This window comes from Podarcis liolepis (assembly GCF_965112155.1).
Source record: "Podarcis liolepis genome assembly, chromosome: 10".
NCBI classification, from domain to species: Eukaryota; Metazoa; Chordata; class Lepidosauria; order Squamata; family Lacertidae; genus Podarcis; species Podarcis liolepis.
This window is the reverse complement of record NC_139562.1, coordinates 17,697,453-17,716,094: the sequence shown is the minus strand read 5'-3', so window position 1 is coordinate 17,716,094 and position 18,642 is coordinate 17,697,453. Positions and strand designations below refer to the sequence as shown.

Here is an 18,642-nt window from a genome sequence, read left to right as displayed (position 1 = left end):
TGTGTTACACTAATTCTCCTGTCACATTCCACAAAATCATTTCTGGAAACGGGAAGAGAAGCTCATTAGAGGCCATCTAAATTCCGTAATATCAATATTAAAATCTGTTAGAAGAATATGGTATTCAAATAAAGACACTTAAGTATCTGGGTTTCTCTAGTGAAGAGGGAGTGAGTGCATACAGTTTTATTTGTCTGATTAAACTATTTGTTTTGTGAGTCTAGTAGCAAAAACTCCAGCATCCATAAAAATGAAAGAAAAACATTTTTTCATGTATTAACTTGGAAGTGGAGTTCTGAAATAATTAAACAAATGGCCTGCAAACATTTTTGCATGGTGTGGACATTAAAATAAGCCACAGTTTACCTTAAAACTTGCTTTAATAATTTGTTCAAGCAAACCATGTGGTAACTTTATTTCTGGCTTACTTCTTGTAGTTTGTTTGAAACAGAACATGGTCTAGGTTTGAATCCTATATCAAACCATACTATGGCTTGTTTGAGCCATGCAGGCATCATATGGTGGGTGGGGGAGTCATGTGGGGACCTGCATGGCAGGGGACACAAATTCATGTTTAAACCATAGATAAATGCAAACAAGGCCACTAAGTATAGGAAAACATCTCCAAAATTAGAAGACAACTTTCTTTCAACAGATTTTGCTGTTTAGAACAAAGTAGATTCTTACATTTCAAGGAGACTGTGTTAACGTTTTGTAATACTGGATCACTAATGTTTGGATGTTTCTGCCTTTCTGTTGAAACACTCTCAGCAATTTATACTGCTGGGGAGATTAGAACTTCATCAATTCGGCATGTCATATATTTGTTGGGAAAAGTCATTTTCTTTATTACATTTCTTCCACTTACTTTCATAAATACAAATTTATAGCACTAATATATATGTCTACTTAGAAGTAAGTCCCATTGAACACAACTCTGTCATCCCTTTTCATTTGCCATGCTGAGGGGGCCTTAGCTAAATGCACATGGGATTGCAACCTTGTTTATTTTTCTTAGGGAATTTTTTCCTCACTAGAAATGATTTGTTGTGTGAGAAATTGACCTGGATGCTCTTGTGCCATAAACACTAATTCCTACTTATTTTTATAGTGAACTGAAGTTCTTTTGCTTTGATAGAACTGCAAGTGTTTGTAATTGATGAATATTTGTTGCTCTTCTGCCATTATATGCATATCCTAAGAATCTACCTTTTTAGCTGAACTTTTTTGTTTGTTTCAGTGACTGATCCATCTGCGGTCTCACAAGCTTTAGATAAGGAAATCCTGGAGAAAGTTAAAGCAGAAATTGAGGAGGAATTGAAACGTCTTGATGAAGAAATTTTGGAAGGTCTGTGCAAGTTGGTGGACTTACTTTCTTGGTTTCTTATGTTATGTTCAAGAATTATAATTTTCCTACAGCCATATTTTCAGAGGGAATATTAATTCATGTTTATGACAATGATGTATTATAAGCCAATGTAATACACATTTCAAACTGTAAGTGAAAACAGCTGTATTTTCAAAGGGAAAATGCAGTCAAAGATTAGTGCAGGTTCTTCAGAAAGATGTATTATAACCCAATATAATAAATACACAGTTCCAACTTCAAGTAAGATTGCTATTGAAGTTTTATTTTCTTTTTGCAATAGCTGCCTTAGATGAGACATAGTTATGTTTGTGCAAAATTACAGAATAGTTATTTTTATTGGTTCTGTATGCTTAAGTGCAAATTCTACCTTAGAAATGTTTATTTTATATTTTCTGTCCCACCAGGAAGGGTATTAGGGCACTCCTCTCTCTAACCTCAGCATTTGTAATTTTAATCATACACTAAAGGCAAGGATGGGGATCCTATTTCAGTTGTTGGACTACAGTCTCATCATCCCTTACTACTGGCCATACCAGGTGGGACTAAAGAGATTTGGGGGTCCAAAAGCATTTGGAGAGATGCATGCTCTTCATCCTTGATTTAAATATTGTTCAGCCAAGTTAAATATATCTATGATTTTATGTTTTGTTTTACACCAGCCTAATAATTATTATATTGAAAGGAGCTATGCACATCATAAATATGTACTTTTCAGCCCTGGTGATTGCAGTGGGATATATTTGGCTCATCTACATATTAATCATAGGATCACAGAACTGTAGAGTTGGAGGGGACCCCCAAGGGTAATTTAGTCCAACTGCTTACAATGCAGGAATGTCAGCTAAAGCAGCCATGACAGATGGCCATCCAACCTCTGCTTAAAAACGTTCAAAGAAGTAGAGGCCATCACCTCCTGAGGGAGTCTGTTCCACTGTCTTAACGGCACTTAGTTGGAATCTCCTTGTAGCTTGATCCATTAGCATGGGTCCTATCTTCCAGAGCAGAAGAAAATAAGCTTGCTCCATCAGCCATGTGATAACTCTTTAGATATTTGAAGATGGCAATCTCAGTCTCCTCTTTTGCAGGCTAAATATACCCAATTCCCTCAAACGTTTTCATAAAGCTTGGTTTCCAGACCCTTGAACATCTTGATTGCCCTCCTCTGCACACATCTTGGGTTATATACCTTATTAATTGGCACTCTGGTACAATGTAAGATTGTACTAGTTACCAATTGCTGAAAAACAGAAGGGAAAAAGTCCTTTCTTTTTTTTTGAATTCTGCTTGTAGGTTTCACACAGGCATCTAGCTGGCCACTCTGAGAACAGGATGCTGGACTAGATGGGCAATTGGCCTGGTGCAGCAAGCTCTTATGTTCTTAACCAGCTAAGTCATATTTGGAGCAGACCCAGTGAAATCAGTTGACTTAAGTTAGTCATGACTGATTAAGTTAGTCAATTGATTTCAGTGGATCTGCTCCAAGTATGACTTACTATTTCAATCTCACTAACAGTATGAAATCTCTCTCTTTTTTTATTTCAGCTTTTACCAGCACAGGCTTTGACTGCCACACATCTCCAGTATTCAGTCCTGCCAACCCAGAGACTTCAATAGAAGATTGCTTAGCTCATCTGGGAGAGAAAGTATTCCAAGAATTGAAAGAACCTCTTCAAAAGGCATTAGAGACCCTACTTAGCAAGTGAGTTCTCATTTGCTTTGCTCAGCAGGGAAGGTACTTGCTCTTAAAATTCTCACAAATACAGTAATATTGATTATCTGACTATATTTTGGCACAACTATTTCTAAACCTGATTCACTTTCCTTCCTTAATTATGCACTTGATATGAAGTGAGCTAACAATTTCCCATCATTTAAACTTACGAACATCAGTACACTACAATGAAAACAACTTCTTTCAAAGCCACTGCTTATTCTGATAGCTGTAAATGCCCGAATGTTTTCCTTATTAGACAGTAGTCAGGGTAGAGTCCTTCCTCCTAAGTGTTTAAAATCTGGATGCTGTACTACAATGCCATGGGGCTAATACTGATATCTCTATATTTTAGGTACCCCAGATGTTGCCAAACATATATTGGGTGCACTTCTGCTATTGGAACTACTTCCCCATTCTCATAGTGGGAGCGCTTCTGGCCTTTAATAAGAGGGACAAGTAGGAAGTAATAGAGAAATTGCGTTGAGGTAGCACAGACACGTGTTTCATGTAAGTCAGTCTGCTTTTTTTTCCATATAGCAGGGTAGACCCTCAATGTTGACATGAGATAGGGAGTAGGTCATTTCATTGAATTATTCCAAATGAATATGTAGAGCTGGTATATTATAAAACAAAAGTACTGACATTTGATTGTTAGTAATACAAGCATCGGAGGGATAAGATAATTGATTCCACAATAGCTTAATAAATTTGGCAGTTCCTGTCTATTGTAAAGCTGCATAGGATTTTGCCATATTGATTACAGCCAGCACTTTTTACCTCACTCTGCTGCATGTAGTGGCAATGTATAGAAGTTCAGGTCTGAAAAGCAACTTTTTTCATAGTTTGAAAATAAAACACAATAGAAAACTTTCTATATTCTACTATGCCTTATCTGAAAGTTGAACCACTCATGTTAATAATACAAACTATCACATCTTTATTTACGACAGTTCTCCTTGTATAGACAGTCCATACCATTCAGAAAAGCAGTTGTAGAGCAAAAAAGGGAAACAGAGCTTTTTGCCAGTATTTATAAGCCCTTCTTACATAAGTCAATGTTGAAAGGTGCTGAGATACTGTATACAAGCAGTTCCTTGAATTATTCTTCTTCTAAAACTGTCACAAACATTTTGTATAAATTTGACTTCATTACACATCTCTACCAGTATCAGGCTTTGTTCATTTTAAGTTAAGATACAGAAAATCACAGGAACACTTTAAGATTGCTTTGCCTAAATCAGGGGTTCTCAACTTTCTCCTCACGGGGCCCACTTGACATGGGTGAAAATTACTGAGCCTCACCTGTCAAAAAAGATGGTGCAGAGGCAGAGCCAGTCACAACATGGTGATAGATGGAGGCAGAGTTTGGCATAATCAGCACCCTCTCCCACCCTTGCATGTGTCTCTATAGTATTTTTATCCATCTTGTCATTTCTCCTTGTTAGATCTTATCCCGCCCCGCCTCTGAAACCAGCCAGCTGTTTTCATCCCTCCGCCCTGGTCCTTTTTACTACCTTCACTTATTTATGCTAATAGTTTTTCTCTCTTAGCCCATTCTGTTGTATTCCCCATTGAATTATTATTAACAATAAATATATCTTTTCTCATCTAAATTCCTTTAACACCTCCTCTGACTCTTCCTCTTAGAGAAGGGAGACCTGCCATGAACTTCTGTCTCCCAGCCATCTTTACTCAGCATGCAAGGAGTGGCTGGGGAAACCCAGCCAGATGGGTGGGGTATAAATAATAAATTATTATTAAATTATTATATTGCATAGCTTTTGCTATATGCATACCTACTTCCACAGATTACTTACTGGTTCCCAATAGCTTGGAGAAAGATGGAGACTTTGACTGAAGTTGTATGAAAGCTTTTGTTTTCAGCACTGGGATTTTTTTTTTCAACAGTCCCAATTTAATACTTTTTTACAGCTCCCTCCCAAGATCAAGCTGATGCCTTTAATATAAAGTTTTTGTTGTCAGCTGAAAGTGTTTCATTTCCTTAGAGCAATTTGTTGAAATGTGCTGAACTTGGGAGTTGTGCCTTAAATGTAATTTGTGTTAGGTTGGCTTTTAGATGCTATTTTGAATGGATGGGTTATAGATTCTTAATTATACATTGCCTTATATGTGCAGTATTGAGATAGAAGGAAGTCTCAAAGATTAGAAAACAATTGTGAAAAGGATCAAAATGCCTAGCTCCCAGGCCACTATTTTATTATGTTTATACTTTGCTTTTTAGCTAGGATTCGCTCCCAGATAACTATAATGCACATACTGCTGTGAAATGAGCCAGAGTCTGGCACCTTGTGATGTCTGAACCTGGGCTTGTGGTTTGTTTCTCTCCAAACAAACTGGGGGTTGTAACCAAGGTTTGTTCTTGGTTACTGCTGGTGAGTGAAAAACCTGTCTCTGGAGCTAGATTTGTGATGGCTGTTCTACACACGCAGCTCATCGCTGATGTTTTGATTCATTTTAAGATCTTTGAGTTAAGAAATTGCAGCACAAGTGGAAGCTTCTATATTTGGTAAATTTAATTATCTAGCAGATTGATCAAAATCTATAGCAAATGATGTGGGAAAGTTATTTAATTGTCCTACACGTAGTTGTTCTGTGAACATGTAGATGCTTTCAAAAAACTGCAGTATAGCCTTCTATTGAAACTGTAAGTCATTTATATTGTTGACATGGTGATATGAAGGTTTCCAGCCCTCGTGTACTGAGTAAAGTAGATGTAGCAGACCAGCTGTCCTTAAGCTAGACTCAATAAATGCATCTAACCCTTGCTTAGGACATGCTCATGAAAGAAGTAGGAAAATGCGGATTAGGGAAAAAACCTGCTAAGCATGGAGTGTTGTGTTTGTTGAAAAACAACATACAAAGGTCAATCAGAAGGAAATATATCCAGTAGCATCTCATGGGGCCAGTGCTGGAACAATTTAGTCCTATGTAGGACTAAAAATTTCACTTCTGTCCTCCACCTGCATGTTAGGAGGTAAAGATATATATATATGCATATGGAAACTTGCCAATCACCTGGGTTGAGCTGGTTAACCTGTCACTTTAGGCTGTGATGCACTGGGTGAAAATAGTGGCCAGTTCACTTCTTCCCCACTGCTGCTGCACTGCAGGGGTCTAAACCATGTTTTGGCTTAGTGTTGTACCCAAACCCTGGTTCATGGTTTGTTTTTCCCAAACAAATCACAAGCATTTGGCTTCAACCTGTAGTTTGTGTGGAGAGAGACAAATCTTGAGTCTGGGTTTTGAGGTAACACTATGCCAAACCATGGCTTAGCTCCCAGAAGCAGGGGAAGAATAAAGTGACCACAATTTTTGCTCCATGTACCAGCATACTGCATGTTTACTTTTAAAACATCCTTAAGCTTAACTGTGATTTAAAGGTAATATCACTCTTACATAGTTTAAGCAGCTTGATCCTGTGCTTATTTAGATGTGTTTAGTGGGGCTACTTCCAGGTAAGTGTACATAGAATTGTGACATATACACACAGTAATGGGAGTTTCTCCTCTCTCTCAGATTTTGCATTCAGTCACATGTTCAGTAGGTGGGCAAGCAAGAATTGTTACTATATCTTAGTATCCAGTCAGCAGACCAGACCCAGATCTTGCCCACCTGTTCATCACCTGACATTTTATGACACAGAATAATTCAGACTTGAAAATAACAATTGGGAGTGCACTCTAAGTGGGCTCCCAGTTCTCCCCTTCAGCTGCAAATATCTTGCTGAGCCATCCCCACAGAAATTGGGCCTTGTCGTTGCAGTGGAAGCACCTGCTCAGACACCACTGGCTCTGGTTTTGGCTGTGCCTCAACAGGTTTCCTGATTGCAGCCATCCCATGGAAGTCACTGACCACAATAAAAGTAGTACTAAGGTGGCAACTCCTGAAGGAGTTCAGTTGTAGTATTCTAGTATTAAGTTTTTTGTCAGTTGTCTGCATGAGCTGATTCAACAAAAATTTTACAAATCATTTCACCAACTCTGTAATCTAATATTACTAGAATTGACATATCTCTCTGTGCTACTATTACCATTTCAAGACTGTGCAGAAATTGTTGAAAAGGGAGTTATGCCTTCTTGTTTTGCCTTTGCTTTTTAAAATCTTGTGTTTTGGTTTTATTTGTACAGACCAGTAACTTACAAGGAATACAAGGAGAGGACACAGGAAGCATCAGCTCATGCCAGTGGATGGAGCAAGGTGCTTGCCAAATCACCCTCACTTTGAATTGACTAGATATCCATTATAGACCTGTGCCAATTTAAGGACTCAGTACTCTGTTTTATCTGCCTCATCTGTGCCGTACTGCATGTTCCAGGTTTTATTAGCACTTAAGTATAGGAGTAAGTGTAGTTGGTACATTATTACTATGATATTTAATATGATTCTGCAGTCAAACAGCAAACAGGAAGTCAGTATATGGAGGTTCTCCTCTTTCTCTTTTAAAAAAAGCAAAATTCCAGCCCTTTTTGGTGGTAAAGAAGTATGATTGTGTGTTATCTGTGTAGCGAAACACCATGAGAGGGGGAGGCTGAGCAACATTTCAGGTAGTGATGATGGGTAATACCTCAGTTTTGTTTATAGGACTTTCTTCCATAATCATTAGAACCAGAATAAATAAAATAAGCAAATATATGCACATACTGAATTTAGTTATTCAAATTTCTTTTCATAATAGCGGATCTGAGTTACTTTCTGGCAAAACTTGCTTTACTTTGAATAGAGAGTGACCATGGTCTCTCTTGTAGGACAGATTTACAGGCAGAATTACTTTTGAAAGCTCAAATAATAGTAGTAGTGACTTGGAGCACTTTATCTGTTTACATCTGATAGGCTAGGCCACATTCCTTCCTAGAAAACGCTGGCTTTTGATCTTCATCACTTTTTGGGTCTCTGGGATCAACTTAAGCCATGTCCTAGACATTGGGCTTCCACTGAAAGAAGTTGATGCTGCAACATGCCAGTGTGCCATGCACTTAATTGGCTGTCAAGAGACTCCAAGTCTGCTGCTGGTGTTCTTAGGAAAAGCAGCATTGGTCCAGCATAACTTTGGGAACATTTCCTCCTGTATAAGGTCCCTTGCTCTTCTTGATCAGCTTTATTGGATGTCCATTCTAGTGTTATGAGAAAAGAAGAAAAACATTTCTTTACTCACTTTCTCCATGCCATGCATAATTGTACAAACTTCTGTCTTACCACTCCGTAGTCACCTTTTTTCTAACTAAAAAGTCCTAAATGCTGCAACCTTTCTTCATATGGGAGTTGCTTCGTCCCTTTGATCATTTTGGTTGCTCTTTTCTGAACCTTTTCTAATACTACAATATCCTTTTTGAGGTGACCAGAACTGTACTCAGTATTCCAAATGTGATCACACCATACATCTACCAGTCTTTTTAGAAAATGCAGTGTCTGCAATTTATAGACTTTTCTGTAACATCTTTTTGACTACATACTCTAACAATATGATTGCTGATACAGATAAAGCTTGCAAAACAGGTTGCGTTGAAAACAGTCTTTATTGGAATCACCACTTTTACCCAGTGGCTATTTTTATTGAAAACCTGCCCTTTAACAGAGGATTTTGAAGGGAAATGAAAAGAATTAAGAATCCTTCCATCCTATACAGTTTCTAAACTGATAAACTAAAGGAGAATACAAAGGTCACCATGAGAAATCTTAAAAAGTTGTGAACTTACCTGCAAGGAGCTAAAAATGTCATTTGCTTTCTTGCAAACCAAATGTTGATTGGATTTTTTTATTGAGTGTCTTCTAGGTTGAGAGGAAATAAAACAGCTATAGTTGGAAGGTGGCAAATGTTCCTCTTTTTTCAAAACAACAAAAAAAACCACTGCATTCTGATAAAATCTTTCTCTACTGAGTTACAACTTTTTGATACCAGAGCTGGAATCCAAAGAAATACTTTGGCTCACAGAAAGGGTTGTGTTAGTCCAGTGGAATTTTTCACTTTCAGCTTCTGATAACTGTAACTCATCAGAGTAGCTTACAAACTCTCCTGAGTATCAAAATAAGGTCACTTGGTATAGGGAGCTATTGTTTAAGGAAACAAATCGGGCCTGAAAGCACTTTCGGACTCATGGAACTAGTTTATGGTTCTTTGGAACCTGGCCTAGGAAACTCAAACTGCTCTTATGGCTCTGAACTTCTTTTGTATAAATATTTGTCCAAATGACAAAGGGAAAGGGAAATAATTACTGTTGCTGAACAGGATGAAGGTGAGGAAGGGACTTCTTTCTGAATGATTTTTATTTTTTGTAAGTACTGTATAATTCTGTTATACAGCATCCACAACAGAAATTGAACATGACATTTTGCGTCAAGGAAAAGGAAATTTTGTGTATGGGTGAGAGACAAACCTCAGACTGAGCAGGAGGAGGCAGAGATGCAGATGGTTTTCATTCTTTCCTTTGTAGGGGATAGGGTTCTCCATTGGTATAGTAGTGGGGCTGATGGGTGAAAATTGCATTTTCAGTAGCATTTTTCTTCCCACCCCAGCACAGACTTTTACAACTTTATCCATGTCCCATATCCAGATGGATCTCCCTTTGCCAAGCATTTGGTGTTGTTCCTCTCCCTATAACCCTTCAGGTCACCGTTACAGTCCAATATAGTGTGTATTTCCATAGAAGGCAGCCCTGGGGTATTCTATGGGGGTTACACCCATGTAAATGTATACAGGATGACAACTTTCCTGAATACATGGATTCCAAATGCACTCTGAGAGAGCAAAGCACGACTATTTCACTCTAAATGCATAGCACAGAAGGAGCCAGTTGTATCCAGTTTTCTGTTAACAGATAGAAAGAAGCCCATCCTTTTCCTTGTGAAACACTCATAGACATTTCAGTCTCATAGAAGCTGCCAGCTTCTTAAAGGGTTAGACATATAGTACATCGATTAGTTTTTAATGAATGTTTTCAAATAGATTCTTTTCAGCCCATCAGATATTTATTTCAGGTACTAATTGTTCCAATTCTATTTTATGATTGAATGGAAAAGATACTGTCACTTGGTGCTATGCTTGCTAAAAGCCCATAATGAAAGGGCTTAGTATCTTGGTGGCGCTATGGGAGAGAGCCTTGGTTACCACTCATGTTAGGGAGCTTATTTGGAGTAAAGTGGATCTCTCTGGGTTGAAGCTTCAAGACTCCAAGACAGCATTGACTTTCTCTCCTCACAGATATTCACATAAAAATACCCTTTTAGGTGCTAGTTAATTTCTTTCAAGTCTATTTGAATATCTTGCAAGAGAAGATAAATCAGTATTGACTCTTCTTTGGGATAAAGTCAAAAATAGAGAGTGGTATCCCTTGGTAATTCTAGAAATTGGATCAGATAGTGGTGATTTAATTGAAAAGTCACTGTTAAAGAAGGTACAGAACGTTACCCTGTTGCTAGTAATGCATTCTTTGCATTTGAAAGTCCTTGAAGCTGATATTGAAATTGTTTTTCTTGGTGTTGTATGGAGCGTTTGAAGATTATAATGTTGCACAGCAGCAAAACTTTCCAGTCCACTTTACGTTGGGTCACTTGAAGAAGGGATACCTAGGTCCATTATTCTCCTCCCTTTCAAATTACTGTTACCATTCTGACTGCCTGTTCATTTTAAGCAGTGGAGACCCTGCAACAGTAGCAGCAACTCATTTACCTGCCCAAGAAGTAGTGAGGGGTAGGGAATGATGAGTTGAGAACTCATTGCCTGATTCTTGAGACTGACTAATCTGCTTTTTGGCCAGGGTTCTGTGTTCTATGCATTCTCTTTCTTAACTGAGTACTTGAAAAAGATTATTAATATTTATATTTATATGGGCTTAATGTTGCCTCCTTCAAAGCTGCCCTCCCACCATGCTTGTATCTCATGTCCATGCATGCAAAATTAAAGTACTTACGCAATAAATGTATTTAGCACTCTCTGGTGCAGTGGCAGGATTTTCTTCCAAAGTACTGCAATTCCTGATCATGTCTCTTCCTCTCCTACCCTTTCTTCACTCTTTACTCCAAAGGTTTTAGTGCCTCTGGTGATCCTTCAGCGATTCCTGATGGAACTGACAAGACAGGGCAAAGAACCACTTGGGGCACTGCTGAATTTTGGAGTGACCTACCTAGAAGACTATGTTGCAGACTATATCATCCAGCAAGGTGGATGGGTAAGGAAGTTAAATGTCCAACTGTATCTTCCTCCAGAGGTGATGAACAGATATGTGCATCTCTCTGTACAACAATTGTATTTAAGATTTACTAACTGTTCAAAGGAAAGCAGTGTTGATTTTTTTGTCCATAGCAGAACATATAGATATTATTTAGGATAATGAACAAGAACAAAGATAACAGCATTATTTTTAAATTGATCTTAATTAAAATGCATTGGTCTTCATATGAGTTTAGTTCTGTTTTCGTGGGGCAGCAGAATTGAGCTACCTCATAGTTATGAACAAGTTCAGGCTATGCATTTAGATTGAGCTTGTTTTAATTTTATTGAATTTCTCAGAGTGCTTTAAGGTGTATTTCTCTAGATTCCTGTGTGAAATGGGTTAAGAAAAAATGCGTTCCACTTAAAGTGCTATTTGAAAATTGTGTTTTGAAGGCACAACGAAACCCTCTAAGAATATGCAGGCCCCCTCCCTCCCATCTGTTTCTTACAACTTGATAGTTGAACTGGAGCACAGTGAGCATACAGATTATTCCTCTCTGGGAGATAGAACACTGCCAGATTTAAACAGAATTAATCTGGGATTAGTGAAATGACTCCCAAGTTGTTTTTATTCTGAAAGTAAAGCTGTTCAGTGGTTAGAAAATCTAAATAGCAAAACATACTAATAACCTTTAAAATTATATATTTTTCATATTGTGATTTTGTAAAGTGTACTAGGAGGGTGCAAACAGTGGTTTTACCAGGGGCTTTCCCCTCGCCCTCATCTGCTTTGTTCCCTTATTTTTTCATAAGAATAAATATGTTTCTTGACTGTACAAATTGCATATTTGCCTGGTGCAAGAGCTGGTGTTTAGATTATGCCTTTATGACTTCCACTTCCTGCAGAATAAACAATGACTCCTACATCTGGTTATGCTTTGGGCCTTGATTTAATGAAATATCTTAGATTTTTTGGTTTTGGCCAGTAGATAACTTCTTGCATTGTGCCCTCCTGTTTCTTTTGATGTTTTGGTACCCTCAGAAAACTGTGTTCCATACCTCAACGACTTCTGTAAAGCCTTTTATAAACATGTGTGTCATAATGCATAGCTGCTTCTGAAAACACACAGCAGCCTAGCTGTGTCTAAGAGGGAGGGAATGTTCACTGTGTGACTGTTTGTAGTTGACTTGGCAGTTCCATGAACCATGCACTTATCTATTCACCTCTAGCCAGGCATAAAATTGGACTGACAGAAGCTGCATAACCAACAGGGCAGAGCTATTTTTGAAATGGTGCAGGAAAGGTGAAGAAAGAATTGAAATGGTGATAATTTTTAAACTGAATAAAAGTTGCCATGATTAACTACTCTGTGGTTAAGAGTAAGATCTTGGGTATTTTGATCTTGATCTTCATGTCATTATGCACGAGGTTCAGTTTTGTGGCTGGTACCTAGTCTTATTTTGATTTGGTTTAACAAATTTGTGTTTTAAAAAACAGAGACTGCAATATTTCAAGTTTTCCTGAAGCATGGTACTACCATTAAGCAGTGCTTTTTGGTCGTGTTTAAATACTTGAATAGGGAAACTTCAAATTAATTGCTCTGTTTGGAAGCTCAGAATGCACAGCAAATGTTCTTGCTGGTCTTCATTAATGGTACTACAGCAGAATTGGAGAATTAGCTGTGGTACTGCCCCTGAGCTGCTTAATCCCAATGTGTAAGGTTCAGCTAGACCTCCTAAATTTCCAGTCATGGTGAACCTGTCCAAGGAAGAAGAAACAACAATGTGTATTGGGGGGTAGGAGATAGCTTAAAAGCTGCTTAAAGACTAAAATCACTTAAATGTTCATCTACTCCAGCAGAGGCAAGGAATGGATTAGTTAAGAGTGTCTTAACTCTCTGTGTTCCATTAGTCATTAAAGAGTATGTCATGAGGGTCTCCCAATTCCTTGCACGAAAGTCACAAATAGTCTTTCTATAGATTTAGAGCTTTGTGAAAACATCAGGTCTTTCTACAGAGGGAGCAGTGTCAAAAACGGTACAGCCTCAGGAGCTTTAGTAAGTGGAAATAAACCAGACCGAATGAGCTATTTTGTAGACTAGGAAAATAATTAGACTGAAGTAAAAAATAGTCATGCAACATGGAACACACTTGGAGCAGTAAGATACTACAAACTGAATATATAGAATCTTAATATTGGATTCATCACCCAGTGCCATCATTGTGTAATGGAACATCAGTCAAGAGTAGATTTCCTGACATTTGGAGGATTTTTGCAGAAATGGCAACCTTTAAGAAGAAGATTGGTTCTGGGAATAAGTCCCACAGAACTCAGCTGGGCTTGTTTCTAAATAGACCTGCATAGGATTATGCTGCAAGACTATAAAAGTTAAATGTAGCACATTTAAAAAGGTAATATCCTCCTTTTCATTGTTCTGATGGTTTCCAGACATTTTTTCTATGTTGCTTTTCCTTTTCTAATGAGAAGTTGTGTTGCACACATTTTGAGTGTGAGCAGTGAGTAACAAGTAACGTTCTTCAGTGAAATCTGCATTAAGTCTGCTTTTGTAGTAATTTCAATATCAGGAAGAATCAAAATGCAGTTGCAGTTTCTAAGTTCTCATAAAGTTTTGCATATGTAAGCAATAGCTTCTGACCTAAAAGAAACAGAGTCATGCAATGTTGTTGGTTACTGAACTTGAAAAGGATTATAAGAACAATGCAGAATATATACTTTTGCTTTACTTCTCTTCTTGTAAGGCAGTAGATTGGTTTGCTTTGAATTCATTTTCAAGGTAGCAGTGTACTTCTTTAATCATAAGAGGCAGAGATCTAGCTCTGAGCATTTTTGTAGACATAGCTTGCTCTCTAGACATTGTTGATGGAAACCAGAAGAGTCACAGAAAGGTTCCATGTTTTCCACTGGGTCAAAACAAAAAACGTTCATTCTAATTTGGCAGCAGCTTAGCTCTACAGCTTGCCCTGAAGCTGTATTAGAGCACAAACAAATTGATGTGCAGTGCGCATACTCCCTCCCCATTCTCTGTTCACTCTCCCTCTGTTTGCTGTGTCTGCTGCATCAGAAACTTCTCTTGGAAAAGTGCAGAGTAAGAACAGTCAGTTTGGGTAAGACTTTACTACTGAAGTAGTATAATTATGCTTTAAAAATGTCAACCTTGTCCTAATTTCCAGTGTTTCATCCACATTGAAAAGGACTTGTGGGAGATCTGAGAACAGAGATGACTAACTATTTTTGCTTAAAAGTTGTTATTCTGTTTTGTCACCAGTTTACATGCTTGTGGCTTGCTCTGCTTTAATAATCTCTGCATGAAAGTATAATTAAGTGCCTTAGGAAACTTTCACATCCATTTGACTTGTAAAAAGCGAGCTAGAAGCTGCAATGCACAAAAAGTCCAAAGCATTGCTTTCCTTGCCATTGCGATTGTGATTGAGTTTATAGAATGATACGGAAAGCAGGCTACTTCCCCTAGTGCTTGACTCTGGGTTCTATTTTCAGTCTTGGCATTGTTGTTGTCTTTAGAAGTATAAAGTAGTCATTCAGTTTCTAAAACTGAAGTTGGTGGTAAGTAGGTGTGCTTTAGACACCAATGGTAGAGGTATAAGAACAAAATTCATTTCCATTTTGAACTTGATAATTGCATTCTTATTAGAAAGACAACCAGAATCTTGCACCAAGGTTTGTTTGCTTAACAAAATTTATGTTCTGCTTTAGTGTAGTAAAACCTCTAAGCATCTTGCTCTTCAGACTATTAATAGTGGCATACTTTCAGTGAAAAAACAAAATTGTCTGGTTCTTTATTCCAAGATTTGACTCTGGATGGCAAGGGACAAATCTTTAGGCAATGTATTAAAATAGCAGCATGCTTTGTTGGAGAGTGTGTTTTGTAAGAGAGTAAAAGACTGTACCTTTATTCAGACTTCACTTGCTTACAGAAGTGAGATAATGGAATCCAGGATAACATAATGGATGGTGTAATTTAAAAATAATAATTGCTGGAAGGGATATATCAATAAATGCTAGCTGGAGATTTGTAGGCTTGTGAGACATTATTGACTTTTATAAAGGAGTCTACTGCAGATTTCAGTATTAGATAACAATTCCTGTTTTAGATGGCTTACCTCTTGACTTAGTTTCTCCTCTCTGCTTGAAAATGGAATATTGTGGGCTGTAATATGTAGTACTGTACATAACTGTACTGTACATAACACTGTAGTGTTGCTTGCACAGACTAACCGCTCTTGGAATGAGAGTTCCTCTGTCTTTTTGTATGCTTTTCTAAGTGAAATGAGCAAGTGTTTGTTTTTAGCAGCATGGGTAGTGTGACTGATTAAATTTTTTTTTAAAATAAATTTTTATTGATTTTCCAAACACATAATAAAAACAAACTATACACAAGACAATAACATACAAACAAATAAACACGTATAATTTCTTAGTCTTATTTTCATACACCTTACTTCCCGGACTTCCCCATACCTTCCCTTTTCTGCATCCTTGTTTCACATTTCTTCAGCAACTCCTTAAATCTAATTAAAAAATTCCAATCACTTTCATTAGATTCTTTTTTCTTTAACTTACTGGTTTCAGCTGCAATTCTCTATTTCTTAGTTCCTTAACATCTTAACACTCCTCAATTTTACAACAGTTTTTAAGATATATTTTAAATTTCTTCCAGTCTTCTTCCACTGTCTCTTTCCCCTGGTCACGGATTCTGCCGGTCATCTCTGCCAATCCCATGTAGTCGATCACCTTCGTCTGCCATTCTTCCAGAGTGGGTAGTTCTTGTGTCTTCCAATACTTTGCCAGAAGAATTCTCGCTGCTGTAGTAGCGTACATAAAAAACGTCCTATCCTTCCTTGGCACCAATTGGCCGACCATGCCCAAGAGGAAAGCCTCAGGTTTTTTAGAGAAAGTCCACTTAAGGACTTTCTTGATTTCATTATAGATCATTTCCCAAAAGGCTTTGATCTTCGGGCAGGTCCACCAAAGGTGATAAAAAGTACCTTCAGTCTCATTACATTTCCAACATTTATTATTGGGCGAATGGTAAATTTTTGCAAGCTTGACTGGGGTCATGTACCACCTGTAAATCATTTTCATTATGTTTTCTCTTAAGGCGTTACATGCCGTAAACCTAATACCGGTGGTCCATAACTGTTCCCAGTCAGCAAACATAATGTCATGGCCAATATCTTGTGCCCATTTAATCATGGCTGATTTTACCATTTCGTAATTTTAGATCTACTTGATACTTAGCATTTTTACTCTTGACTGTTTTGAAATACTAAAACAAATCATTGTGATCCTGCATATGCAGTTTAAATTTGTTTATCTTTGTAACCTGTTCCTATATCCAAGGCTCAGGACAGTGAATGAAAAGCATAAGAATCCTATTAGGACAAAATAAAGTTGGGCTTAGAGAAGACTCCATAACCTTCAGCACTCTCTTACTTCACTGCATGCTAGAGACAGCTTCACCCACCTTTCTCGGTGCCTGCTATCCCACACACTTACTCTTCTGTGTCTCAACCCCTTCCATGGTGTATATTTCTCCCTCTTATTGAGGTTGTTCCTATTCCTTCAGCTGACACCTAGGGGAGCAGCCTCTTAACCTATTCTTCTCCCCACCACCCCCAAGCCTGGAAAGCCAACCTCTTCAGGAGCCTGCACTCTCAAATTTGAGATTGTCTAAGATGTCTTTTCCTTCATTGCTACTTAATATTCCATGGCTCTATCTTTTCCATTATTTCTTTTTTTAACTGCTAATTCCTGGCACATTTAAAAGCTGTTAAACTGCACTCTGAAGACCTTTGTGTGACCTTCAGATAAGAACAGCACTGTTGATGTACGAAGATTTAGTATAACACCTCAAGTGGCATAAAATAGCCTGTTCTGTGGATCATGTGGTACAGATAAAAGGATTCTGTAGCCTGTGGTGCAGTTTGTGCTGAAATGGAGGTAACAACAACTTTCCTTTATGAAGCTAAGAAATCTATTTGAGTAGTATTGCTGGCTAGATGTAACTGAAAATTCCACACTCATTGTTGGGGAAGGGCTGTAGCTCAGTGGTAGAGCACAGGTTCTGCGTGTAAAAGCGAGTCAGTGTCAACAGTACTAAGAAAGATGGACCCAATGATCTGACTTGTTATAAGGCAACTTACAATGTTCTCATTTGTAGTATACACAGCTTAATGTTATTCATCTTGGGGCATAATCTTTCAAGTCAGATACTAGATTATTTAATGAAACTGCCTAGATAATTGCATCAGAGTGTCTGTCTTCAAAAATTAGCAAAATTGTTTTGCAGAAACTTAGTATTTGTAGAATGATCTTCCCTGGGCAAGTTTTGTGTCCTCAATTAAGTAAAATACAGGCCAATAAGGTTAAGTTGTATGAAACAATATAAGCGAAATGACACTGGGAGTGATATTAATTGAACTCAACTCTCTAGAAGTAATATTTCAGAAGTTAGGCCTCTGGTGCCTAACACATTTTTTATTCTTTCTTAGTATTGATTTATTTTAAAACATACTCTACTTGTTTTTATTTTTTTTAAAAAAAACCTACTAAAATATCTTTGATGGCAAAACCTCTTTGCTGCTACCTGTGCAGACCTCTTCTCAGTATTCCTTTGGTTTTCTGATGCAGGGTCATTGTTGATTAGAGTATCACAAACATCTGATGGGAGGGTCTGTCTGCATTATAGTGCTCTGTGTTCTGATTTTTGTTTTACATGACTCTGGTTCTGAAGCAAGGGTGAATAGTGCAAGCTAGCCTGAAGCTATGAAGAGGGCAGAGGAGTGGGAACAATTCATAGCAGAATAACATGTACTCTTCACCATAAAGCTCCTGAGCTCATGAGACAGCTTGATCAGCACGGAAAGAGGGTGGATGGGGATTTACTGAGTAATTACTTTCTGTGTGGCGGCAGTCCAGCCCCTGATGCAGCTTTCTACATGTGCCACATTCCATTAGCACAGATGGATAGTTGTGAAAGGCAGCCATCAACAGAAGCTCTGAGAGCTTTGCTTGAAGGATGCCTGAGTGGTTCTGGTTAGCAATGCTCCAATATTCTTTGTATATTAACAACATCTCTCTATACAGATACCAGATTATTATTATTTTTTTAAAAAGTTCAATTAATTCAAATAGGCTTTCAATTATTATAAGTTATGAAGAAATTCTGTTATGTCTATGGGTGACTCTTGAATAGATTTCTAGAAATAAAAAAGTAACTCCTATGCAGTACAATTTCAGTTGAGGCACTTTCCTAATAGAATCAGCATTCACCATAGAGTATGTGAGAGATTGCAACAGAACTACAGTTGTACCTTGGAAGTCAAACGGAATCCGTCCTGGAAGTCCGTTCA

General features: G+C 37.8%; 1 protein-coding gene across 8 annotated transcripts in view; it reads left to right on the top strand.

The window, feature by feature from the left end:
- BCL2L13 (BCL2 like 13) overlaps positions 1 to 18,642 on the top strand; it is a 37,308-nt gene that overhangs the window by 11,208 nt on the left and 7,458 nt on the right. For 7 of the 8 annotated variants that reach the window (XR_014516229.1, XR_014516230.1, XR_014516231.1 and 4 more), the window contains exons 3-6: positions 1,241 to 1,348; positions 2,912 to 3,068; positions 7,232 to 7,301; positions 11,123 to 11,266. Coding sequence is in view for 5 of the 8 variants with exons in the window: in XM_083461698.1 (XP_083317824.1) it covers positions 1,241 to 1,348; positions 2,912 to 3,068; positions 7,232 to 7,301; positions 11,123 to 11,266 (479 nt within the window). In the remaining 3 variants the exon portion in view is untranslated. Of the gene's footprint in view, positions 1 to 1,240; positions 1,349 to 2,911; positions 3,069 to 7,231; positions 7,302 to 11,122; positions 11,267 to 11,703; positions 12,175 to 18,642 lie in introns of those variants that run through there. The other variant, XM_083461702.1, reaches the window with a different exon arrangement.